The sequence below is a fragment of the Polyergus mexicanus genome, unplaced genomic scaffold, assembly GCF_030449975.1.
Source record: "Polyergus mexicanus isolate NDT 795.1 unplaced genomic scaffold, iyPolMexi1.0 SCAF_16, whole genome shotgun sequence".
Classification (NCBI taxonomy): domain Eukaryota; kingdom Metazoa; phylum Arthropoda; class Insecta; order Hymenoptera; family Formicidae; genus Polyergus; species Polyergus mexicanus.
The window spans coordinates 1,161,060-1,185,322 of NW_027223336.1; the positions used below are offsets into that span (position 1 = coordinate 1,161,060).

Here is a 24,263-nt window from a genome sequence, read left to right on the forward strand (position 1 = left end):
CTGATTTATATATACCTGAAGTATATGCACACCGCGCATATATATATATATATGTGTGTGCTTGTCACAGATCGGGCTTACAGTAAAAATGCTAGTTCAAGATAGAAGGTAGAGTCGTATATTATGACCAAATATATTATGCCAGCCAATTACGAAAAGGGTGGTTGGATGTTGGATTGGCGCCTCTCTCTCCTAGAGGCTCTCTAGTGCTTTTCATTTAGTGACTCAAGTTGACACAAGTCTAGTGAAATCATCACCAGTGCTTCTTTCAATACCAGTGAACAACAAAGATAGAATGATCTGTGTCGACTCTGCTTTTCGAAAATAATAAAGCTCTCATTGGATATCGTGCGTCGTGTCATCGCACTGGTCTGCGAGAGCCATTACACGACGAAGGCACGCGCAGGCGCAGATGGTTTTATAATATCGTAGCCTAATAATTAACTACCAAACATTGTAATTAAACTATCAATCAACACCGAACGATTGTCTTTCAATTAACATCAATTTGAACAAAATTGCTTGGTAAATAATATATTTATTCGGCTAACTTTACAGCTTCCAGTTAGCCATCCCCATCTACCTAATCGCACATGGTTTTTTTTACTTTTTGGATAAATTATGGACCACCAAACGTTGTAAATAAAGGATTTGTGACCACCTAACGATTCTGCATCGAATAAGCCCTGATTTAATCGATTAGACTAAAAATTGAAAATATCCGGCTAACTTTACAACAATATTTTAATTATTTAATTAAAAAAAAACGATTGACCACCAAACGTTTTAATTAGGCTACCAATCATCACCAAACGACCACCAAACGATTAGATAATTTTAATTATTAAAAAGTTAAAGTAATCCGGCTAACTTTACGGAGCTGCGTTTGTCTATCGCAAAATGCTCAGTCCATTCTATATATCTATGCTCCTCACCTACTTCATGGTCAAACGGAGCGCGCCTATATCGGTGGTCGACGCCATCTTGGTGGTAGCGCTACCAACAATAAAAATCCGTTCAACAGAAACCGTAAACCGTAAACTGTTCAAAACTGTTGCGAGCGCAGCGCAAGTAACAGTCACTGATTAATCATGGCAAACGTTTCTCTTGACAAAGATATGTTTTTTCGACGCATGAAGCGTCTGTACGCCGCGTGGAAGGTAAGCGTGCTCTGTGTATGTGTGCGCGGGAGATGCACGTGTTTCCCGGTGTTTTTAGTATCCCGGCGAGCCAAGCTTTGTATTTATTTCGAAATATTTTATTCTCAACAGGATGGGGAAGTCGGTACGGATGACAGTTTCGGTAAAATGGACTGTCTCGTCTCCGCTGTCGGCTCCGACGAAGACATCGTCTACAGCAAGTCCATAGCATTGCAAGTATGTATATTTCAGAGAGTTTACATATAAATTTTAGCTACAGATCTCCTGTACTTGTTAGTAATCTATTACAAGGATATGCTGATATTTTTTAAGAGTAAACATTGATTGCTCTTTATGCAATATATTTATTTAGATTATAGAGTTATCTGTCAGGTATATCGTACAGTTGTATCAATGATTGGAAAATAAATAAACTTGAACATGCTTATTATCGAGATAAATTGTGTTCTTCATCGAGTAGAAAATAACTAATTTAATATAATTGTATAAATTTTTCAGACATGGCTACTCAGCTATGAACTTACGGACACAATAATGATTCTGGCAGAGGAGTCTATTAATTTCTTGGCCAGTAAAAAGAAGATTGAATTTCTGAGGAAAGTGGAAAATCATAAAATTGAAGATACAGAAGTACCACCTGTAAAGTTATTTGTGAGAGACAGAGTATGTATATTGTATAATTTATATAAGAAATTTTGTTATCAAAATTATATCAGTGGCATTAAGCAATATTTGGACATTTTAAAGAGTGATGAAGACAAAGCAAACTTTGGAAAACTCATCGAAGTGATGAAACAAAGCAAAAAAGGCAAAACTTTGGGAGTGTTTTTGAAGGAGAATTATCCCGGTGCTTTTATGGATGCCTGGAGAGCTGCTTTAAAAAATGAATCTTTTGATACAGTAAGCATATAAAATATTCGCCGGACGAAAAGATAATATATAAGTATATATAAATTTAAAAATCAAAATATTTATCTCTTTCTCTTTTCTCTATGTAAATTTAGATTGATGTAAGTGCTGCGGCTGCTTACGTTATGTGTCCAAAAGAAGACAGCGAAATATTTACTGTAAAAAAAGCTTGTCTCGTCTCGGTAGATGTTTTTACAAAATATCTGAAAGATCAGATAATGGAGATTATAGATTCAGATAAGGTATATTTTCTCACTAATTGTATATGAGATTATAATTGAATTGCAAAAGGTAAGAATATAAAAAAGATAAATGTATTTATATTTATTTCAGAAAGTTAAACATTCAAAATTGGCAGAAGGTGTAGATACAGCCATCACAAATAAGAAATACGTATCTGGCGTAGATATTACGCAAGTTGATATGTGTTACCCTGCTATTATACAAAGTGGTGGAAATTATTCACTTAAGTTTAGTGCTGTTAGTGACAAAAATACTACTCTTCACTTTGGTGTTATTGTTTGTTCATTGGGAGCACGTTATAAATCCTATTGTTCAAATATAGTAAGAACTTTATTGGTTAATCCCACAAAGACCATTGAGGTATGTAGGAAACGAAAATGATATATAAAATTAATTATATAATACATGTGTGAGCTCTTATATTATGTAAAATACAATTTATAGAAATTCACTGTTATAATTTATAATACATTTTTATAGGAAAATTACAATTTTTTGCTACAACTTGAAGAGGAGATTTTGAAAAAGTTAGTTGCAGGAACAAAAATAAGTGAAGTATACGAGGCTGGTATTAAATTTGTAAAAGAAGAAAAATCAGAAATGTTAAATCATTTGACCAAGAATTTTGGATTTGCTATGGGCATTGAATTTAAAGAAAGTTCTTTACTCTTAGGCCCAAAAACTAATGCAATAGCTAAAAAGGGCATGGTATTTAATGTTAATGTTGGTCTTGCAAACCTTACTAATCCAGATGCAACAGACAAGGAAGGGAAAATATATGCTCTTTTCATAGGTGATACAGTTATGGTGAATGAAGGACAGCCTGCTACTAATTTAACTCCATCAAAAAAGAAAGTGAAAAATATAGGTATATATGTGAAAGATGATGAAGATGAAGAAGAAGAAGGAAGTGGAAAAGAAAACGAGCGAAAACCAGAAATCCTGGGACGTGGAAAAAGAACAGCTGTAATAGAATCTAAATTAAGAACAGAACATAGTTCGGAAGAGAAGAGGAAACAACATCAGAAAGAGTTAGCTCAGCAATTGAACGAAGTTGCTAAGGCTCGATTAGCCCAGCAATCTGGCGGCAAAGAACAAGAAAAAATACGTAAATCCACAGTATCATACAAAAGTTTGAGCCACATGCCACGTGAACCAGAAGTTAAGGAGTTAAAATTATATGTGGATAAGAAGTATGAAACTGTGATTTTACCTATTTCTGGTATTCCAGTACCCTTCCACATATCGACAATTAAAAACATTTCACAGTCGGTAGAGGGAGATTATACATACCTTAGAATAAATTTTTTTCATCCCGGTGCAACAATGGGACGAAACGAAGGTGGATCTTATCCTCAACCCGATGCGACGTTTGTTAAAGAAGTAACATATCGAAGCACAAATACCAAAGAGCCTGGTGAGATCTCCGCTCCATCGTCAAATTTAAATACAGCCTTTAGGCTAATTAAAGAAGTTCAAAAGAAGTTCAAAAATCGAGAAGCGGAAGAAAGAGAGAAGGAGGATCTCGTAAAACAGGATACCTTAGTATTGTCGCAGAATAAAGGTAATCCAAAATTAAAAGATCTGTACATTCGACCAAATATTGTCACAAAGAGAATGACAGGTGGTTTAGAAGCGCACACAAATGGATTTCGGTACACTTCGGTCCGCGGTGATAAAGTGGACATTCTTTATAATAATATTAAGAACGCCTTCTTCCAGCCATGTGATGGTGAAATGATTATACTGCTTCATTTCCACTTAAAAGTATGTATTAAAAATTAATGTCTAACAGAATCTTTTAATTGTCACTTTGTGTACAAAAGCAATATTAATTTCTATTTTAATATAATCTATAAATTTCCTGCATCTGTATAGTACATAACTATACAAATGTTTATTATATTTTCAGCATGCTATTATGTTTGGTAAAAAGAAACATGTAGATGTACAATTTTATACCGAAGTTGGAGAAATTACCACAGATTTAGGTAAACATCAACACATGCATGACCGCGACGATCTTGCTGCTGAACAGTCGGAACGAGAATTGAGACATAAATTAAAAACTGCTTTTAGGAGTTTTTGTGAAAAGGTGTGTGTATAAAATTGCAGATTATTGGGCTTACATTTAATTATACTAACGATGTATCTATATGTTGTACAAAGGTTGAAGGAATGACAAAGCAAGAAATTGAATTTGATACTCCATTTCGGGACTTGGGCTTTCCTGGTGCACCATATAGAAGCACTGTTTTGCTTCAACCAACTAGCGGATGCTTGGTTAATCTCACAGAATGGGTAATGTACATATTGTGATGAAACAAAATCAATATATTAAAACAAAGTAAATGATACATTGTATACAACATTGAATTTTAGCCTCCATTTGTCATTACATTAGAAGATGTTGAATTGGTTCATTTTGAAAGAGTACAGTTCCATTTGAAGAATTTTGACATGATTTTTGTCTTCAAAGATTATCACAGAAAGGTAGCGATGGTAAATGCCATTCCTATGAATATGTTGGATCATGTCAAGGAATGGTTAAAGTAAGTGATGATATATATCTTCGAAGAAGATATATTATTTAACATAAAATTAACAATTGTCTACATTGGAGAAGATATATAACATATGCATACACGATATGTATTATAATTATTATATTTATAAAACTTTTTTTTTTTAGTTCATGTGATATTCGATATTCGGAAGGTGTTCAATCTTTAAATTGGACCAAGATTATGAAGACTATAACAGACGATCCTGAAGGATTCTTTGATAGTGGAGGCTGGACCTTCTTAGATCCTGAAAGTGATGTAGAAAATGAAGAAGTTGAAGATGAAGAGGAGGAAGAAGACGATGCATACGAGGTGTGAAATCTTTTATGAATTTTCTAAAAACACAGAAACAATATATATAAATACATTTTTTGTTTGTTTGTTTTTCCTGCTCTATTTGTATTTAATCTATTTGTAGCCATCTGATATGGAGAGCGAGGAAGAATCTGATGATGATACTGAATATTCTGAAGCTTCCGAAGATATTGACAGTGAAGGTACTGCTGTCCTAAATTATATTTTATTAATTTGTTCTTTTACTTTTTAACTCACTTTATATTTTTTGTTTGGGATATTTTTTTAGAGGAAGAATTAGGCAGTTCTGAGGAATCTGGTAAAGATTGGTCAGATTTGGAACGAGAAGCGGCCGAAGAGGACAAGGAGAGAGGAGATGATCGTTACCGTGATGATTATAGTTCCAGCAAGAAGAAGAAATCAAATCGAAGACAATCTCCATCTCCTTCAAAAGACAGGTATCATGCACACAAATATATTTGATATTTTAGTACCTATTGAATATTGTGAATACATATATTTTTTTGTTTTGTTTATAAGGCATAAACACAAGAGTTCCACGAATTCAAAGAGCAAAAGTTCATCCAGCAGTAAGGATAAACGATCACCAGACAAACACAGGTAATATAATATAGATTTACTGTAGCTTAAAAATAATATATTCCTATGTAAAGTGCAAGTTTTTTTTTCTTTTTTGCGAAATTGTATTGAGTCTTGTGCTTCGATAATTAAAGAACGGATCGATCACGGAGTGGGGGCTCGCACAAGAAAGGATCTCCTTCCAAATCATCCAAACACAGGTGATTACTGTTAAGTTTTATTTCTTTAATGTCATTATAATTTGAAAATTTATTTGTTTAGCTCCAAGAAGAATGACAAACATGATAAGCGCGATAAAAGTAAGTCGTCGCATTCTTCGTCCAACAGTAAAAAACGTTCCCGCGAAGACAGTTCGGAAAGAAATGATAGGGCGTCTAAGAAATCTAGGTAAATAATTATTAATACATTCATGATTATAAATATTTATCATTTTTAATTCATTTACTCATTTTTAATTACTAAATATTTATAGAAAGTAAATGCAGCAAAGGATCCGCGCACTGAAAAGGAAGCATACAGAAAATCACAACAAATACCATGCTGATTCTAAGTAAATCTCTTACTTAAGATATAGCAATTAGCTGATCCATAAAAATAGTACATTTTCTTGCATTAAATGAGCAGGAGCGAATTAATTATGTATGGTTATTTATGGCGTTGTATGATTTTCTTTTCCAAATTCTCGAGTATTTCATTCTCGAATATTTAACTTTTCGTATATATTTAGTTTGCTTTAATATTCAATAAATTCATACATCAATCTTAACAGTGATGGATATATACATTAATATCCTGCAATCACGTTTTAAATGTATATATAAAACAAATTTTATATGAAAATATGTTGGAATGCATATATATCAGATTTCAGTCTTGTTTAGTATTTCTCCAAAAAAGTACCGAAAAGAGAAATTGACTACTTTTTCCTTTTTTTATTGTATAATTTTTGTGTTTTCGGTAATTAATATAGTTTTTAAGATTAAGTTTATATATCTCATTCCATTCCTCATTTGATAATGTAAGGATCACTCTATAAAAATATACATCCGTTTTAATAAGTTTTCAACAACGCATATAGTGTATATAGATAATAAATTAACGGAATAAATTAAAAGTATCTCCCTTTTCCAAGAGGCATTATCTTAAAATCTTATCCTTTATCTCGTAATATTTTTGAATCAATGAAAGATATAGCCAAATTTCGTATTTATATTTGTAAGAAACATGATGTAACATAAAGCAGCACTAACACAAGCTTTTCTAACATGCAGATTGCGAGCTATATAAAGAAAATAATGATAGAAATGCAAGACAATGTACTAAACAGGCAAATGTACTAAACATGGCAAATACGCGCGCGATTCATCATATAATGTTGGCCCCGATAGCAAATTTTTCTTGGTTATTTTATTTATCTGTTTTGATTATTTAAAGAGTTGGAAATATACTTGCAATTTCTCTCATCATGCATTATGTGTATGCTGAAAAAACGAAAGGCTTATTGATTCATAAGATGAAGAAATGAATTGTATGTTATCCAAAACTCATTTGCGCGCCTAGTTCTCAGAGATTTGTACATTTAACGTCTGAAATAACATTGCCCTTAAGTTATTTATCATTAATGTACAAATGTCATTTGTGGTTTTTATATTCCAAAATGTATGTAATGTTGATACATGAAAATGATTGTTTTTATTAAAATGCCCTACTTACTCGAGAGAAATTCATTACTATATTATATAATAGTATTATTATATAGACTATTAGATATATATACATGATTTTTTAGTACAATGTATGTGTGAGAGATTACAGAGAAAATGAGACAGGACATCATCTCTAAGGTAACTATTTTTTTATTCAACTTTTGTAACACATCGTAAGGTGATCGGAACTGTATATTGTTATATAACGACTTCTCTGATAGATTTACCTCATTCACACGCACGAACGGCTGTATATATAAAAGAAAGTGAAAGTTCTACAAAAATAAATATAAATCGGCACCTTCCGTTCGGTATGGATATGTAATATAATAAGAGACAATAAAATTAGCACAAAACAAAAAATACGATCTCATAATCCTGTCGTGCCTTGATTAGGTTGAAATTCCTATGACATATGCAACAAACAGCAGAATAGAAGAGCTATTCAGTGAGTATGACGAATACAAGAAGTGAAAGTACGCTTCTTTAACGAGTACTGCAACTTTCTCTACGACATATATCGTTAGTGTAGCTATACATAATTCAAACTAAGCGATCTTTACGAGAATACGTGATTATTTTAGCGATGTGCAAACTGTGCATTTCGAGATATCTCAATTCCAATGCAAAATAGGATTTTAAAATTTTTATCTGTATATTAATGACATTGTAAAGAGAGAGAGAGAAAGAGAAAGTACGCGCGCAAATTATATTTTGTTGTAAAATACATTTTAGTATTTATATTTTTCTCTCCACGCGCGCATTATTAATGCCATCAATAAGTTATTTTCTATTCATGAACTGGCGTAATCGCGGCAGGTGATGTCAGATACCATTAAGAGCTGTTTTCCTCATATATTTATTTACGAAAAGTAAAAAATCCTACATATCAAAAGAAAATTTTACGACATACAAAAGCAAGGTACAAAAGCAATATCGTATGTCCATAAATATTTTTACAAGTACGAAGAATAGGAGACAGAACATGATTATTTTTTACACGACGATGACGGTGACGATGATTATAAGAATCTAATTTCGACCTATTTGATCGATCTGGGTCTGAAGATTATTCACCACTTCGGGTGGCACATGTTCGCCCAAGATCTCGAAGAGATTGATCTTTTGATCGCCGGGGATTGATTCGTAAGCGGCCAATTCGATGCCTTCTTGGACCTTCTGTATAGTCGCATCTTTAGGGATGAGATAGGTATTCTGAGCTTGTCGTATCGCCTCATTGCTGAAGATTTGTCCATCTTTCTGCGGATACGCCAGGATCACGTCCGCCAGAAATAACACTGCCAGTATTATAATGTAATACTTCATCTGAAGACAAATAAGAAAACAGATTGTCGAACTCACGTCATTCAAAGGAGCTCGAATATCTTAGAAACTTAAAGTTTAAAAAGATATTAAAATATTTAAATAATCGGAAGCGATGAAAACTCTGGATCAAATATGTAATAATTGAAAGATTTCGCAATCTATCACGTAATAATATCCGTAATTGTCACGTTACACAGAAAATATTTTTTTTTACGCAGCGATTGTATGACATATCTTGAAAAATCTCGCATGAATATAAACTTGCATCGCATAAAATGTAAGATAACAGAGAGAATGCCGATCACTGGAACAAGAGTTTCGTTGGCATCGAAATCGATGCTGAGTGATGGTCCGATCCTTAATAGGCTCGAGATTATCGAATTGATAGAATATTTAAGAAAAACTTTGTCGCGTCGTAGCATACAATACAGAGTGTAAGCAAAAAAAAAAAAATTTTAATTAGATAACCTGTGATAAAAATGATATTTTTATAGATATTTTTATAAATTAATATTTCTGACAGGTAACTATTGTCACAAAAATATCAAAATTTGCATGAAAATGCGATGTGTTAATACTTATCTTTAAAACATATGTATATATACCTTGCATAGTAGTGATAAAAAAAGTGCACACACAAGAATTTATAATTAATAAGAAGAATTTGTAATTGAATAGCAACGAGATACACGTATGTGCAAATTTTCTTGAAAAACAAGATTCGTTTTCCCGGGCAAGATTTTTTCTGCCACATGATACTCACGTTGAAAGCGTTGCTTCGCAATCGGTTACTTCGGAATGAAACTGAGCGCGCGGCAACGGAGGTTGCTTTTATACCGTAGATGCATGGTAGCAGAGCGGTGAGTGGTCATTCCCATCCTCCTGGAGGAAGATTCACCATTGCGTTTGTAACTAACTATAGGATAAAATATACGAACGAAATATACATATAATCCTCCTGTTATATATTTAAAAAAATGGAAAAAATCCTAAAAATTATATATGATATAAAATATATATAAATTTATATATAATATAAAATTATATATATATATATATATGGATTATGAGATATATAAAGAAAAAGAAAAAAAAAGATATTATGGAGAAAACATTTTGATTTATGTCACATTAAATCACATTCAACAGCGGTATTAAAATGTTTTCTCTTACCTTTAATATATTTTACTTATACCTTAAAAATTTGCGAAATTATTGTCTCATGTCGTAGAGATTACTTATATATATCGCAATTTTTTGAATATTATATACAGAGTGCAAATTGAGCGTTGAAAAATAAACGTCAAAGAACAATAGTGGTAAAATATCGGCATTACAAACTGAAACATTTCACTTTATACATTCTCGAGGAACGTCATGCGACTTGTTGTGAATATTGGTGCCCCATTGACCAATATATAGCAGAGACAAGATTTGCTGTTGCCCATATCGGCGCTGAAAAGTTTCACTTTTATATATATGAATATGTTTCTCTCTCGAATTTTGAAACTGTTTCACAATATCGACATCAGATATTCCTAATACTGGACGAGCAACAGTATTTCTATATATAAATATTAATCTTCTGCGTTTAGGAAGAGTCTTCAAAAGACAAACTGCGATTATATTAACGATATAAAGTAAAATTCACGTGGATTTATTTATACACGAAAATTTTGTCTTCGTAATTTGTTAGATATCTCTCTCTTTTCTTTATTGTGCAAAAATCCATGTTAAAACAGAAATAAGAAAGCGATAAAGACTTGTGAACTATAAAATGAAATAAACTTTACTGCGTTTCTATCTCTTGCAAAATATTTGCATTCAACAATAAATTTCCTACAGGTTTATCGAGAATTTTTCCTTCTCTGAAAATGAATTGTCCCCTAAGGACAGTTGCGATCACTTTTCCAAATAAAATTTTTCCTTGATACGGTGTTAACTGCAAAATTAAATTATGCTTGGAGATTCGTAAAATCTATTAAAGTTTTTATCATACGCTTTTCATTTTTTTTTTTTTTTATCAGTATTAATCGCATTTACACTTACTTTATTTTTATGATAAATATTATTTGTCTCGATCTGAAAAAATAAAACAAATTTTTTTGGTGATACGTCCACGCAGTCTATTCTCTTGAAATATAATGTGTACGATAGAACTGACCTTGATTGTTTCCTCCGGATCCCAGATAACAAAATCCGCATCCATTCCTTCCGACAGATTACCTTTGCGATCGTCGAGACCGCACATTCTTGCAGGCTGACTGCTCAATAGCTTTGAGATTTCGGAAAGTGATATATCTCTCGTTCTTGCGGCTGTCCACGTCAGCGATAATCCTGTAAAATATTTTGTTTTTGTTTTACTTACTTGCCTCTCTCACAGAGTATCACATCTCATACCATTTTCAATGATAAATCATTTCAATATTTATTTTTATATCAACACGCACCAAATTGTAATGAAGAGATTCCAGCCCAAGCAGTCAAAAAATTTCCACGAGTTTTCAATTCCGGCACGCAAGGAGAATGATCCGAGACAATCATATCCAACGTTCCGCTTTTAATAGCTTGCCACAATTGTTCCTAAACACATATATGTACAACGTTAAAACATTTCGAATAATATCAATTACTTTACCTCACCGAATAAGCCTGATTCTGATCTTATGTATTTAAATAAAGTTATACAAATCCATTATATATCTTTTTACATGTTTGACAGATGGATACAAAGCGAATTTTTTCGAAGAAATTTAATTATCAATGAAAGAATATATAATATATTTGTGAGATTGAAATTGTTAGATAGAAAAGATGTATATAAAAATTTATAGATAAGAAATTTTTTGTCTATATAATTACTTGATTACTCTTTCTTCTGATCGGCGGACAACACTTGAATTCAGTAGAACCTTTCGGTATCTCCTCCGCGGAAAGTATTAAATAATGATGGCACGTTTCCACGGATAAAGGTGCACCACGAGCCTTAGCGTCGTTTATTAATGCCAAACACTCCGCACTTGACAAATGTACTATGTGGCATCGATAGCTAGAAAATTTTATTCAGCATTACTTTCACACGAATATTGAAATGAACAATAAATCTCTTACTTATATTTTATACACCAATCGCAGATTAATTTTACAGCATCAAATTCCATTTGGTCAGGTCGAGAATGCAGAAAAGTGTCGTATAAGTTTGGATCGCCTGAAAATACGATACGAAAAAACTGTGTAATCCTACAAAGATAAAAGTGCTATATTTACACGTACCATTTAATGGATTCGTTTTTTCATTCTGTTCGTATTCCGCGTGAAACTGCAAATATTACATTTGCTCGATTAGCGCTCGTAATATAAATAATAGATGTAACGAAAATATTTTAAGTGACATAGCACAAGTACCGCTAGTACAGATTTTGTAGGGAGTAATTCCATTAAAATCTTCTCTACATCGTTCACAGAGACGTGTGGATATCCATCTCCGCTCGGGCATAAGAAGCACTTGAAACCGACTACACCTGCATCTACTAACGATCGTAACTCGTGCTAAAAAAAAATTGCAACAGATAAGAGAGATTAATCGCAACTATTATAAAAAAATAACGTATAGAATGCTCTTTCTCGTTCACAGTATTATTTATTTTCATAATATCCTTTATTATTTATCTGCAAATCTTGACAGACATTCTACTCGTGTCACGCGATATTATTGCTATAGCAAATGGCACTATTAAATAATATATATAATACTATTTAAAACCTTGATGAATCGAAAGTAGTAATCTATCTTTGTAAGAAATAAATATCTTCGCTGCATTAGTGAAAGTAATTGATGTATGGTATTTCTAATGAATAAATTAATTTATTTTAGGTAGCAAATTGGTATATCAAACTTTTTACTTACTTTATAATTTACTTTAAAAGTAAAATTATTTAAAAAATTTTAATTTATTTTCGAACAGACCCAGATGTTTTTGTACTTGTAGAAAAAAAGATTGTGTTTGCAGCGAAAAACAATGGCATGTGTCGCTTGTATCGTAATTTTTAAACAGAGAATATGAGAGATGCACGGAGTTATATTTACATAGTGATGCTATATAACTGGGACGATGCGCGACTTGTATTTTTATTGCTCCTATTATGCATTAGATCCTTGCAAATTGTGCTATAAAATTACCGAGTTAATCAAAGTTAACTAGCCACTTAGATGCTGGTCGTAGACGCAAGAAGCGATTTAAGACTAACTGCATCTATGTTTATTAAAAGTAACGCACACATTAAAAATGTAAAATTGCAGTTGAACGGCAAGACAGTGCATGATGTTTCGCTCTTGCTCACGTTATTATTACTCGTATAGTGTCTTCACTGCGTCACGCAATATTACTTTGCATATGTGAGTATCATACTGACAAAAATGCGACAAATGCTACTACGAGATACGAGAATGGGAGAATGTCAGTTTGATTTTAAGACAAATATATCATTACGGCGGGGATAGCTATGTATCTTATGTTTTACATATTTGATTCTCGTGACACCTAATAATTTCCGAGCTTAGCAAAGAGTCGACAGTACATGCAGGATGTGTCACTTGTATCACAGCCATCAAGCAAAAAGCTAGGATATGCTAGTACATGTTCTGCGAGAATACAATGCCAATAAAATATTTTTGTCGCGCTTAGGCCTCTGGCCGTTCCAAAGTAAGCTCGTGAGAAATTTGTTGCCGATCTTTTACCTCGTACTTGAGATTAGTTACTACCCGTTCGAGGTAATCATTCAAGATGCGCTTAGACAATTTTAGCATATCAATATAATTGTTCTATTATATGTGTTACGGTTCAACGATTGATGTTTGCGTAGATATTAATGGTACACGATCATCAGGACGACGCGCAAATGGTTTTCGAAGGTTGCTATCAATTAGTGATAACAACTGCTTTTCTAGTACGATTATGGAATGAGATTTGGAATCGCAATAAGGTAAATGTTTCAAAGCAACGAGATGCGTCGCTTATATTTTCTCAATCATTATCTCTGGGTAGAAAGGTTATCTCTCTTTGATATAGACATTATTGTTACGAACAGTTTCGATGTTTATACGAGACTATGAACGATCATTGGAATATATTCACGAATGATTTAGAAGTTCGAATTTTGAAAAATTATTCCAACGTATCACAAAAGTTTACGATATTTTATTCAAGTGAGTACATTTTATATTACGTAAATCTCTTTGACGAAATTACAACGATGATTTTTAGAAACCACAATTTTTATTAAATTATTAATGTACGGGAAGTATATGTATTTTTTCACGATATTTTGCAGTTATGATGTACCTTTTGAGTTCGATGTTTATAATGATCCCGTTAACACCGGTGCTCTTAGATATCGTGTTGCCTCTTAACGAATCGCGTCCACGAATCTTGGCGATCGATGTCGAATTTAGAGTAGATACGGACGAGTATTTTTTGCCGCTTTTTTGTTACACTACTGCTATAATTGTGGTGGGTATAAGCATTATGGTGGGTGCTGACACAATGCATTTCACATGCACCACTCATGCGTGCAGTTTGTTCGCAATTATCGGGTAAGTGTATACGATATTTGAAACTTTTCGGGGAGCGTATCGTTAAAATTATGTGTATATATTTCATAGTGAAGAAATCGAAAACATGACATTGAAACTAGATGTGGAAAAACGCGAATGTTGTATGTGTAAGGAGCTTAAATCGCCGGACGAGCAAGCGATATATCAGGAGTACATTACATGTTTAAAAAAATATCAACTTGCGTTAAAGTAAGGCACTTCGAATCATTTTTCAATTTTGCATATATGATGCATTAAATTAATACAAGGTTATTGTTGTTGTTACGATTGCGACTCTTAGTTTTGTCGATATACTGAATTCGACGCATCAAACAGTTGCAGTGTTCTTTTTATTATTGATTGGTGCAACCTTAAGTCTGATTGGAATTCGAGTAAGTATTATTTATTATAAATATTTATTTCTCAATAAGATTCATTGTAGAAAGCAAAAATAAATAGCAGATATAAGATATAACTTTTTTAAATAAATTTCTCAGAGACAAAACAAAATCTTTCTCGCGACAATACATATTTGCCATATTATATTGACTTAGATTTTGTAAAAAAATATATTAGATACGAAAATAATTAAATTTTAATTTTGCTTTTAAAAATAATTAATTCTATATATAACAATGAAATTCGTATGAAAAATTTATATTATTATATAAATTTTGTAAGTAATATTTTTTTATATCAATATATTATAGATCGTCTATGTATTAGACCAAATGGAAGAAATGATTAGATTTACATTTATAATCATGGGAGCATTACTACAATTGATGATAATGTGTTATTCTGGTCAAAAGTTAATAGACGAAAGTCAGAACATATTCTATCGAGCGTAATATAATTATTTTATACTCAAATATATTTATATACGGCTTCAAAATAATAGTTTCGATAAAACAATATTTCAGATAATATCTTCAATTTTAAATCACACTTAAAAAATGTTGATTTTTTTTTTCACTCGTAAATCGGAAAAGACGGAATAATTTTAGATAAGATTCGCAAGGATCTTATCAATGTCAATGTTTATCTTTTGCAGATACGCGGCAAAATGGTATATGTACTCACCGAGACTAAAATCGCTGTTAATTATAACATTTCATCGGAGTAGCGTACCGTGCAGTTTAACTGCAGGTAAATTAGTTCCGTTGTCGATGACGACTTATGCCGCGGTAAGTACAATATAATTACAAAACCTCGTAAATTTATTACAATGTATGAAAAACAACGTATAAAATGCGCATTCGCGGTTTAAGGTAATTCGAGCGGGCATGTCTTATTTCACGGCATTCCTATCGATCAAAGATTAATTAATCTCGAACGACTCGACTGATCTCTCGCGACACCTGTTCCCGCCTTATTCTTCGAAGATAATTTTTTTTTCGTACGTAATACATAATGTATATTTCATGTGTTGTGTTCAAATATGCAAAAATTTTATCTAAAAATTATCTCCCTTGTGTAATGTACCTGATTTCCCGGTATTGCACCGCCCCAGAACGCAACGTCTACAAATATTTTTGAATACGCTTCCCTCGCCTTCACTTTGAGATTGTCTAAGGTGGTAGTAAACGGAAGAGAATTCCTGTAATATGAAATTAATAATGTAAGTTTAAAAGTAATTTTTTAGCTCTCACAAACACACGATGGACGGAGAAGAATAAAGATTATTACAGAGGCATATCCACGACCGTGGTAATGCCACCGGCCGCGGCCGCTCGTGTAGCAGTGTTAAATCCTTCCCACTCGGTTTTACCGGGTTCGTTTATATGTACGTGGGAGTCTATTATTCCGGGCATTAGCACCAACGAGCCGTAATCATGAAATTGAATTCCGAGATATTTCTAAAAAGTCGATTCACTTTATTTAATATGCACTTTATTTAATTAGTAATTCACGCCCGAAACTTACCTTTGATAAATATCGTGCAACATCCTCACCGATATCATACACTACTTCCCGTATTTTTTCATTACTTACAACTAACGTGGCCGGTCGTACGCTATTTGCAAAGACCGTTCTTTGAGATACGAAAGCACAGATCTTGGACGAATTTTCTTGAGAGCACATCTCGAAGTGCGCTTGGTTGCACAATAAATGTGACTCTGCGACGCGCGACTCGCGTCTATAAATAGTTTCAAGATTGAATGTCCTATCAAAAGAGAAATATGATAACCTTTGTAGGAATATATGATTGTACAATGTGATTGGCCATATTACGAAGACGTCATATTGATAAGAATAAATAAGTAGACAGATATATTATCTCTCTCCTCGAGAGCGTATAAATTATATACGCACACGATGAACATAACGTACTAAAACGTACTTGCATTCATCAATTTTTAAAGAGAGAGAAAATGTAACAAGATAGGAGAGAAATTTTTTGATAAATTCAAGATAAAACATAGCACTCGCCTGCTCTTTATTATTTTCATATCCTCGCCAGCTACTGAGTCACGTGAAATCAACAAATGTCATTCTGAAAAGACATGTAAGAAATTGCAATTCAGAGCCAAGTAGCAATTTAATTTTGACGATACATAAAAGATATATTTGACATCCCATAATTTTACAATTCTTCCGACACCTCTATAATTTTACGATTCTTCAGTCGTGTAAAGATCGATTGACACGCGCACGTGGTCATTTCTTTCGTAACACACAAGCAGAAGAGAATCATGCTGGTGAATATACTTCGAGAGTACAAAATCAATAGAATGTTTTTGTCATGGCTAGGTCTTTGGCCATTCCAACATAAGCTCGCGAGACATTCATTACCAATGTTTTGCTTTGTACTCGAGTTAAGTTATTTGCCGTTTGAGGTAATAATCGATTGAATTTCTGGATGTTCGATTAGTCTTTAAAAATTTCTATCCACACATATGCCAAATTATTTTTGCTATATTATATATATTTTCTTTTCAAATTACAATTGAATCGCAGATAATAACATTGTACATACATAGAGATAATAAACAAATGATTTTTGAATGTCTGTATCAAATGGTTGTAACGTTGGCTTTCCTTGTAAAATTATTAAATCAGCTTTGGTACCGCAGCAAGGTAAATATTCGTCCATGTACATCGCTAATTTTATGTTTAAGTTTTATTTAAATGAAATTTACTCATCTCTCTCTCTCTCTCTCTCTCTCTGTATTATTTTAACAATTATACATATTACATATAATTGTTTTTGCATATTTGCCTTTTGTGATTAGTTTCAGCGTTTATATGAAACTATGGAAAATCATTGGAATATATTTACGAATGAATTCGAAGTTCGAATTATGAAAACTTATTCTGGTACATCGCAAAAATTTACAGTATCTTACTCCAGTGAGTGATCTGTTACTTCGTAAAAAAAAAATCATGTATATGTATATACATATACATACGTATAATGATCAATACACTCTTTATGTATAAAAATATGTTTAAAACATTATGTATATATAAACATGATAAATTTTTGCAGTGTTGATATATGTTATGATGTCAATGTTTATCATAATACCTACATTAGGACCGATGCTTCTCGATATCGTGCTACCTCTTAACGAGTCGCGTTCGCGACACTTTGCAGTGTACGCCGAATATGGGATAGATCAAAATAAGTACTTTGTAGAAATATTTTTGTACACCACTATTATGATCACGGTGGGTATGGCCATTATGGTGTCCGTTGATACTATGCATATTGCGTGCACCGCGCACGCATGTAGCTTATTTCAAGTTGTCGGGTAAGTACGATATAAGGATGTGTGTGGGTAAAGAAAAATGAATGATTCGAAATACATCTTTTCACGAAATATCGCGAGAATCGTATTGCAGTCAACAAATTGAGAACGTAGTATCACATGTGCATGAAGTCAACGAAACTGGACATCGCGCGAATACGGAGTACGAATTGTTCAACGAGAAAATAATATATCAAAAATACATTGTATGTTTGAAGAAACATCAACTTGCTTTAGAGTAAGCGCGAGTTCTGTCGCGCTCGATCTTTCGATCGATCTTTCGTAAAAAATCACCAAAGATGCTCTAGATGTAATAAAAGAATGTCAATTAAAATTATTGTTATTTTGCAGGTATGTCGATATATTAAACGACACGCATAAGATTGTGGGAATTAGCTTTTCATTATTGCTTGGCACGCTTGTCAGTTTGATTGGAGTTCGCGTAAGTGTTAATTATTCATACGTATTGCGTAGGATACATTTTCAAATGGCCAACTTTCCCATAATCGGCATCGTTATATATTATTACGTAAAAATTTCGTGAGATTATAATTATATTTCAAACAAGACGTAGATATATATAATACAATATAATATATATAATATATATAATATTTGATATATAGTATACATTATAGATTGTCTATGTATTAGACCAAATGGAAGAAATGATTAGATTTACGTTTATAATCATGGGAGCGTTATTACAATTGATGATCGCGTGTTATTCCGGCCAGAAATTAATGGACGAAAGTCAGAATATATTCCACCGAGCGTAATAATAATTTTATATTTTTACATATATATATTTACACTTAAATAAGTTCCGCAGAATTCGGCTTATCAAAAATATCTCAAAATTAATTTATAAATTTTGATCATGTTCTAAATTTCGATATGCTTCGAAACTTGCAAATCAATGTAGGAGTTTCTCTTATTGTTAGAATAGAGTGGCAATTCAAATTTCTTTTGGCTGTAATATTCTATCCAGGGATACATAAAATATTTAAAATATCGCAAAATTTTAAGAAAGTTTCTTTACGATATTTCCTAATTTGCGTCAGTTCGCGATTCTGATAAAATTCTTATATAAAATAGTTTAAAAAAATATTTTTTTCTCACAGATATGCAGCGGAATGGTATAAATTCTCGCCAAGATTAAGATCATTGTTAATTATAACTCTTTATAGAAGTGTTGTTCCATGCAAATTGACAGCAGGTAATTTGTTTCCGTTGTCGATGTCACTCTTCGCCGCGGTAAGTATGAGAAAGAATCTGCAAAAATTATTTTACAATATATACGGGAAATGACTTGTGCGTTCCTATTCGATTTAAGGTGGTGCGAGCAAGTGTATCTTATTTCACGACATTCTTATCGTTGAAAGATTAATTAATTCTGAAATGGTATGACTTTTTGTCACTGATACGTCTTCAACTCGAGCGTCAACAAACTACAGGTAAAAATTCAAAAATTTGTATGAAGTTTTTTTGAAGTATTTATTTAAAAGAGAGAAGCCTATAAATAAATATAAATTCGCTAAATTTGCTAAATTTTTATTTGTCAAAAAAAATCTAGATAAGAAAGCGGACTTAAATTTCTCAAAATAATTGATTATGTTTAGAGCAATGGGATTAATTCTACAACGATGATAATGGCAATAATTTCATTCATCGGCAGACTTCGTTAATTTGTAGAGGCATACGATTTTGATTGCGTGATGTACTTGCAACACAAAAAAAAATCATTGTTAGATATCACATAATTATAATTATTAATTAACAACAAAAGAAGCAAGGAAATAAGAAGCAAGTATTGTTAATAGAGTGAAGCAAAAATTAACCGGTGTGGTAATAGTTAAACATCGCATTACTCTAAACTGCGTGGTTTGTGGCACAACTATTTATGCGTCCGGGTCTCTTTGAGCGACATGAAGTATCAAATTCCCGCTTTGGTATTGCTTGTCTGTTTACATGTACGTGGGAATCTATTATTCCGGGCATTAGCATCAACGAGCCGTAAACGTGAAATTAAATTTTAGATACTTCTAAAAAGCACGTCGATTCGCACTTTATTTAATTAGTAATTTACTGCCGAAACTTTCCTCCGATAAATATCGTGTAACATCCTCACCGGTGTCATATAATACTTCCTGTATTTTTTCATTACTTATAACTAACGTGGCCGGACGTACGCTATTTGCGAAGACCGTTCTTTGAGATACGAAAGCACAGATCTTGAGCGAATTTTCTTGAGAGCACATCTCGAAGTGCGCTTGGTTGCACAATAAATGTGACTGCGACGCGCGACTCGCGTCTATAAATAGTTTAAAGATTGAATGTCTTATCAAGAAAGAAATACGACAGCCTTTAGAGTATATGATCGTACAATATGATTGACTATATTACGAAGATGCATGTAAAAAGAGAGATTATTAAATATTGATAAGAATAAGTAAATAGGCAGATATTATCATCTCTCTCTTCGAACGCGTATATATTATATACACGCATGACGAACATTAAAAAATGATCATACCTGAATTTATCAATATTTAAAGAGAGAGAAAAAAAAACATAGCAGAATAGGAGAGAAATTTCTTGATAAATACAAGGTGAAACAGAGCGCTCTCTTGCTCTTTATTATTCTCATATCCTCGCCAGCTACTGTGTCACGTAACATCGACAAATATCATTCTGAAAAGACATGTAAGAAATTGCAATTCAGAGCCAAGTAGCAATTTAATTTTGACGATACATAAGAGATATATTTGACATACCATAATTTTACAATTCTTCCGACACCTCTATAATTTTACGATTCTTCAGATGTGTAAAGATCGATTGACACGCGCACGTGGTCATTTCTTTCGTAACACACAAGCAGAAGAGAATCATGCTGGTGAATATACTTCGAGAGTACAATATCAATAGAATGTTTTTGTCATGGCTAGGTCTTTGGCCATTCCAACATAAGCTCGCGAGACATTCATTACCAATGTTTTGTTTTGTACTCGAGTTAAGTTATTTGCCGTTTGAGGTAATAATCGATTGAATTTCTGGATGTTCGATTAGTCTTTAAAAATTTCTATCCACACATATGCCAAATTATTTTTGCTATATTATATATATTTTCTTTTCAAATTACAATTGAATCGCAGATAATAACATTGTACATACATAGAGATAGTGGACAAATGATTTTTGAATGTCTGTATCAAATGGTTATAACGTTGGCTTTCCTTGTAAAATTATTGAATCAGCTTTGGTACCGCAGCAAGGTAAATATTCGTCAATGTACATCGCTAATTTTATCTTTAAGTTTTATTTAAATGAAATTTACTCATCTCTCTCTCTCTCTCTCTCTCTCTCTCTGTATTATTTTAACAATTATACATATTACATATAATTGTTTTTGCATATTTGCCTTTTGTGATTAGTTTCAGCGTTTATATGAAACTATGGAAAATCATTGGAATATATTTACGAATGAATTCGAAGTTCAAATTATGAAAACTTATTCTGGTATATCGCAAAGATTTACAGTATCTTACTCCAGTGAGTGATCTGTTACTTCGTAAAAAAAAAATTATGTATATGTATTATATATATATATATATACATACGTATAATGATCAATACACTCTTTATGTATAAAAATATATTTAAAACATTATGTATATATAAAATTGATAAATTTGCAGTGTTGATATATGTTATGATGTCAATGTTTATTACAATACCTTCATTAGGACCGATATTTCTCGATATCGTGCTACCTCTTAACGAATCGCGTCCGCGACACTTTGCAGTGTACGCCGAATATGGGATAGATCAAAACAAGTACTTTGTAGAAATATTTTTATACACCACTATCATGATCACGGTGGGTATGACCATCATGGTGTCCGTTGATACTATGCACATTGCGTGCACCGCGCACGCATGTAGCTTATTCCAAGTTGTCGGGTAAGTACGATATGAGAATGGGAGTGAAAAAAAAAATCGTTTGAAATACATTCTTTCGCGAAATATCGCGAGAATTGTATTGCAGTCAACAAATTGAAAACGTAGCAGCGCATGAAGTCTACGAGACTGGAAATGACGCGAATAAGGAGTATGAATTATTCAACGAGAAAATGATATATCAAAAATACATTGTGTGTTTGAAGAAACATCAACTTGCTTTAGAGTAAGTGCGAGTTTCATCTCGTTCGATCTTTGGCAAAAAATTGCTAAAGATGATCTAGATGTAATAAATAAATGTAATTCATTAAAATCATTGTTATCTTGCAGGTATGTCGATATATTAAATGACACGCATAAAATTGTGGGAATTAGCTTCTCATTATTGATTGGCGCAGTTTTTAGTCTGCTTGGAGTTCGCGTAAGTGTTAAGTAATTATTCATACGTATCGCGTAGGATACATTTTTAAATGGCCAATCTTCCCATGATTGGCCTCGTTATATATTATGATGAAAAAATAAAGTGAAATTATAACTATTATTTTAGACAGGACAGATGGATATATATAATATTTTTGATATTTTATATATATTATAGATTGTCTATGTGTTAGATCAAGTAGGAGAAATGATTAGATTTACGTTTATCATCATGGGAGCGTTACTACAATTGATGATCCTGTGTTATTCCGGCCAGAAATTAATGAACGAAAGTCAGAATATATTCCACCGAGTGTAATAATAATTTTTTACATTTTTACATATACATATATTTATATTTATATTATAAATAGTTCCGCGAAATCCGGCTTATCAAAAATATGTCAAAATTAATTTATAAATTTCGATCATGTTCTAAATGCTATGTTCTTTATATGCTTCAAAACTTGCAAATCGATTTTGGAGCAATTAAAAAAAAATTTCTTTGACTGTAATATTATATACCCAGAGATATATAAAATATTTAAGATATTAAAAATTATAAGTTCAACTTCGATTTAAGAAAGTCTTTTACGATATTTCCTAATTTACGTCACATTGCGATTCTGAAAATTTTATATAAAATAGTTTTAAAAAATATTTTTTTTCTCGCAGATATGCAGCGAAATGGTATAAATTCTCGCCAAGATTAAGATCATTGTTAATTATAACTCTTTACAGAAGTGTTGTTCCGTGCAAATTGACAGCAGGTAATTTGTTTCCGTTGTCGATGCCACTCTTCGCCGCGGTAAGTATGAGAAAGAATCTGCAAAAATTATTTTACAATATATACAAGAAGTGACTTGTGCATTCCTGTTTGATTTAAGGTGGTGCGAACTGGTGTTTCTTATTTCACGGCATTCTTATCGTTGAAAAATTAATTAATTCTGAAATATAAATGCTTAGTGAGTACTTGTGATCAATACATCTTCAATTCAAGCGGCAACAAACTATAGATAAAAATTCAAAAATTTGCATGGAGTTTTTTTGAAGTATGATTAAAAGGGAGAAGCCTGTAAAAAGGTATACTTTTATATTTAACAACATCACATTTATTATTAAATATATAGCAATAATAATTATACAAAGCCGATACGACTATAATTGATATCACAGCATTTTGCAGGTAGACATTCGTAATGTCAGTCTCTTAACAAATAACTTAATGAAAATTACTAATTATTGTAGTAACGATACGCGATCAATGACATGTGTTCTCGGACAAAACTAGATTTTTTTTTTTAATTTTCGCGTAGTTCGATTTACTCAATAATACGTTTTTTTAAAAAAAAACATATATTAAATCCTACAATGCTGTTAAGTCAAACCATATTCCAAATTGTTAGCATACTACATCTAACAGGACATGATTATAAAGCTGCATAGTATCGTTATCGCGTCAACTATTCTATTTCCTTAATTAACATCTCTAACGTTAGAATATAACGTTTATATATAAATAGACTGTATTCCTAGAATGCAAATATTTTAATAACAATATGTAATTTAATTTTCCCTGCTTTCCTCCTTTTTCTGAAACACAAAATAAGTTAATTAAATATGCAATATATAAATGTAAATAAATGTAGATTATTACCATCTCTAAGATTTTGTTTCGAGATTTCAAAATCAATATTATACATAGCGCTAAATATTCTTATTTGTCAAAA

General features: G+C 32.1%; 6 protein-coding genes across 12 annotated transcripts; 4 read left to right on the forward strand and 2 right to left on the reverse strand.

Annotated features, from left to right (window-relative positions):
- The first annotated feature begins 978 nt into the window (after positions 1 to 978).
- Positions 979 to 7,820, forward strand: Dre4 (SPT16 homolog, facilitates chromatin remodeling subunit dre4). 3 transcript variants are annotated; one of them, XR_011447982.1, is made up of 18 exons: positions 979 to 1,175; positions 1,272 to 1,376; positions 1,659 to 1,823; positions 1,908 to 2,060; positions 2,165 to 2,311; positions 2,403 to 2,672; positions 2,793 to 4,079; positions 4,225 to 4,407; positions 4,482 to 4,613; positions 4,695 to 4,864; positions 5,005 to 5,188; positions 5,295 to 5,373; positions 5,460 to 5,628; positions 5,711 to 5,791; positions 5,905 to 5,970; positions 6,032 to 6,157; positions 6,243 to 7,614; positions 7,698 to 7,820. XR_011447982.1 is itself a non-coding variant. In XM_070309207.1 (17 exons), the coding sequence occupies exons 1-17, from the start codon at positions 1,092 to 1,094 to the stop codon at positions 6,247 to 6,249; spliced, it is 3,408 nt and encodes a 1,135-aa protein (XP_070165308.1). In that variant the 5' UTR covers positions 979 to 1,091; the 3' UTR covers positions 6,250 to 7,820. The 3 variants fall into 3 exon arrangements, 2 of the variants coding, with proteins under 2 accessions (XP_070165308.1, XP_070165309.1); XM_070309207.1 differs by having other exon boundaries at positions 6,243 to 7,820; XM_070309208.1 differs by having other exon boundaries at positions 979 to 1,160; positions 6,243 to 7,820.
- Positions 7,821 to 8,319: 499 nt separating this feature from the next.
- On the reverse strand, positions 8,320 to 9,836 carry LOC138940374 (uncharacterized). Its single transcript, XM_070309216.1, has 2 exons — positions 9,566 to 9,836; positions 8,320 to 8,802 (listed from the first exon to the last, which is right to left on the reverse strand). The coding sequence occupies exon 2, from the start codon at positions 8,800 to 8,802 to the stop codon at positions 8,509 to 8,511; it is 294 nt and encodes a 97-aa protein (XP_070165317.1). The 5' UTR covers positions 9,566 to 9,836; the 3' UTR covers positions 8,320 to 8,508.
- Positions 9,837 to 9,919: 83 nt separating this feature from the next.
- On the reverse strand, positions 9,920 to 16,522 carry LOC138940370 (allantoinase-like). Its single transcript, XM_070309209.1, has 12 exons — positions 16,322 to 16,522; positions 16,085 to 16,254; positions 15,881 to 15,995; positions 12,208 to 12,351; positions 12,076 to 12,121; positions 11,914 to 12,010; positions 11,665 to 11,851; positions 11,253 to 11,385; positions 10,967 to 11,139; positions 10,852 to 10,884; positions 10,596 to 10,744; positions 9,920 to 10,257 (listed from the first exon to the last, which is right to left on the reverse strand). Exons 1-12 carry the CDS (start codon positions 16,478 to 16,480, stop codon positions 10,158 to 10,160), a joined length of 1,506 nt encoding a protein of 501 aa, XP_070165310.1. The 5' UTR covers positions 16,481 to 16,522; the 3' UTR covers positions 9,920 to 10,157.
- Positions 13,114 to 16,757, forward strand: LOC138940372 (odorant receptor 63a-like). Its single transcript, XM_070309213.1, has 9 exons — positions 13,114 to 13,573; positions 13,666 to 13,785; positions 13,891 to 14,008; positions 14,134 to 14,395; positions 14,465 to 14,605; positions 14,697 to 14,787; positions 15,106 to 15,242; positions 15,450 to 15,582; positions 15,667 to 16,757. The coding sequence occupies exons 1-9, from the start codon at positions 13,430 to 13,432 to the stop codon at positions 15,718 to 15,720; spliced, it is 1,200 nt and encodes a 399-aa protein (XP_070165314.1). The 5' UTR covers positions 13,114 to 13,429; the 3' UTR covers positions 15,721 to 16,757.
- LOC138940371 (odorant receptor Or2-like) lies at positions 16,756 to 19,862 on the forward strand. 3 transcript variants are annotated; one of them, XM_070309210.1, is made up of 10 exons: positions 16,756 to 17,235; positions 17,357 to 17,476; positions 17,632 to 17,749; positions 17,889 to 18,153; positions 18,245 to 18,388; positions 18,502 to 18,592; positions 18,789 to 18,925; positions 19,275 to 19,407; positions 19,487 to 19,607; positions 19,773 to 19,862. In XM_070309210.1, the coding sequence occupies exons 1-9, from the start codon at positions 17,092 to 17,094 to the stop codon at positions 19,538 to 19,540; spliced, it is 1,206 nt and encodes a 401-aa protein (XP_070165311.1). In that variant the 5' UTR covers positions 16,756 to 17,091; the 3' UTR covers positions 19,541 to 19,607; positions 19,773 to 19,862. The 3 variants fall into 3 exon arrangements, with proteins under 3 accessions (XP_070165311.1, XP_070165312.1, XP_070165313.1); XM_070309211.1 differs by having other exon boundaries at positions 19,727 to 19,805; XM_070309212.1 differs by lacking the exon at positions 18,245 to 18,388.
- A 1,164-nt stretch (positions 19,863 to 21,026) lies between these two features.
- LOC138940373 (odorant receptor Or2-like) lies at positions 21,027 to 23,985 on the forward strand. 3 transcript variants are annotated; one of them, XR_011447983.1, is made up of 10 exons: positions 21,027 to 21,187; positions 21,309 to 21,428; positions 21,588 to 21,705; positions 21,852 to 22,116; positions 22,202 to 22,339; positions 22,444 to 22,534; positions 22,712 to 22,848; positions 23,209 to 23,341; positions 23,421 to 23,616; positions 23,710 to 23,985. XR_011447983.1 is itself a non-coding variant. In XM_070309215.1 (9 exons), the coding sequence occupies exons 1-9, from the start codon at positions 21,044 to 21,046 to the stop codon at positions 23,472 to 23,474; spliced, it is 1,200 nt and encodes a 399-aa protein (XP_070165316.1). In that variant the 5' UTR covers positions 21,027 to 21,043; the 3' UTR covers positions 23,475 to 23,629. The 3 variants fall into 3 exon arrangements, 1 of the variants encoding a protein (XP_070165316.1); XR_011447984.1 differs by having other exon boundaries at positions 21,900 to 22,116; XM_070309215.1 differs by lacking the exon at positions 23,710 to 23,985 and having other exon boundaries at positions 23,421 to 23,629.
- The last annotated feature ends 278 nt before the right edge of the window (positions 23,986 to 24,263 follow it).

Coding starts and splice junctions, on each gene's coding strand:
- Dre4 (XM_070309207.1), top strand. CDS start 1,092: ATGGCAAACGTTTCTCTTGACAAAGATATGTTTTTTCGACGCATGAAG. Junction 1,176..1,271: donor GGAAGGTAAGCGTGCTCTGT/GTATGTGTGCGC, acceptor TATTCTCAACAG/GATGGGGAAGTCGGTACGGA. Junction 1,377..1,658: donor GCAAGTCCATAGCATTGCAA/GTATGTATATTT, acceptor TAAATTTTTCAG/ACATGGCTACTCAGCTATGA.
- LOC138940374 (XM_070309216.1), bottom strand. CDS start 8,802: ATGAAGTATTACATTATAATACTGGCAGTGTTATTTCTGGCGGACGTG.
- LOC138940372 (XM_070309213.1), top strand. CDS start 13,430: ATGCTAGTACATGTTCTGCGAGAATACAATGCCAATAAAATATTTTTG. Junction 13,786..13,890: donor AGATTTGGAATCGCAATAAG/GTAAATGTTTCA, acceptor TGTTACGAACAG/TTTCGATGTTTATACGAGAC. Junction 14,606..14,696: donor AAATATCAACTTGCGTTAAA/GTAAGGCACTTC, acceptor TGCGACTCTTAG/TTTTGTCGATATACTGAATT.
- LOC138940370 (XM_070309209.1), bottom strand. CDS start 16,480: ATGTGCTCTCAAGAAAATTCGTCCAAGATCTGTGCTTTCGTATCTCAA. Junction 15,996..16,084: donor ACGGTCGTGGATATGCCTCT/GTAATAATCTTT, acceptor TTCATATTACAG/GAATTCTCTTCCGTTTACTA. Junction 12,011..12,075: donor AAAAACGAATCCATTAAATG/GTACGTGTAAAT, acceptor TCGTATTTTCAG/GCGATCCAAACTTATACGAC.
- LOC138940371 (XM_070309210.1), top strand. CDS start 17,092: ATGCTGGTGAATATACTTCGAGAGTACAAAATCAATAGAATGTTTTTG. Junction 18,389..18,501: donor AAACATCAACTTGCTTTAGA/GTAAGCGCGAGT, acceptor GTTATTTTGCAG/GTATGTCGATATATTAAACG. Junction 19,408..19,486: donor CGATGTCACTCTTCGCCGCG/GTAAGTATGAGA, acceptor ATTCGATTTAAG/GTGGTGCGAGCAAGTGTATC.
- LOC138940373 (XM_070309215.1), top strand. CDS start 21,044: ATGCTGGTGAATATACTTCGAGAGTACAATATCAATAGAATGTTTTTG. Junction 21,188..21,308: donor TAAGTTATTTGCCGTTTGAG/GTAATAATCGAT, acceptor ATTGAATCGCAG/ATAATAACATTGTACATACA. Junction 21,429..21,587: donor AGCTTTGGTACCGCAGCAAG/GTAAATATTCGT, acceptor TTTTGTGATTAG/TTTCAGCGTTTATATGAAAC.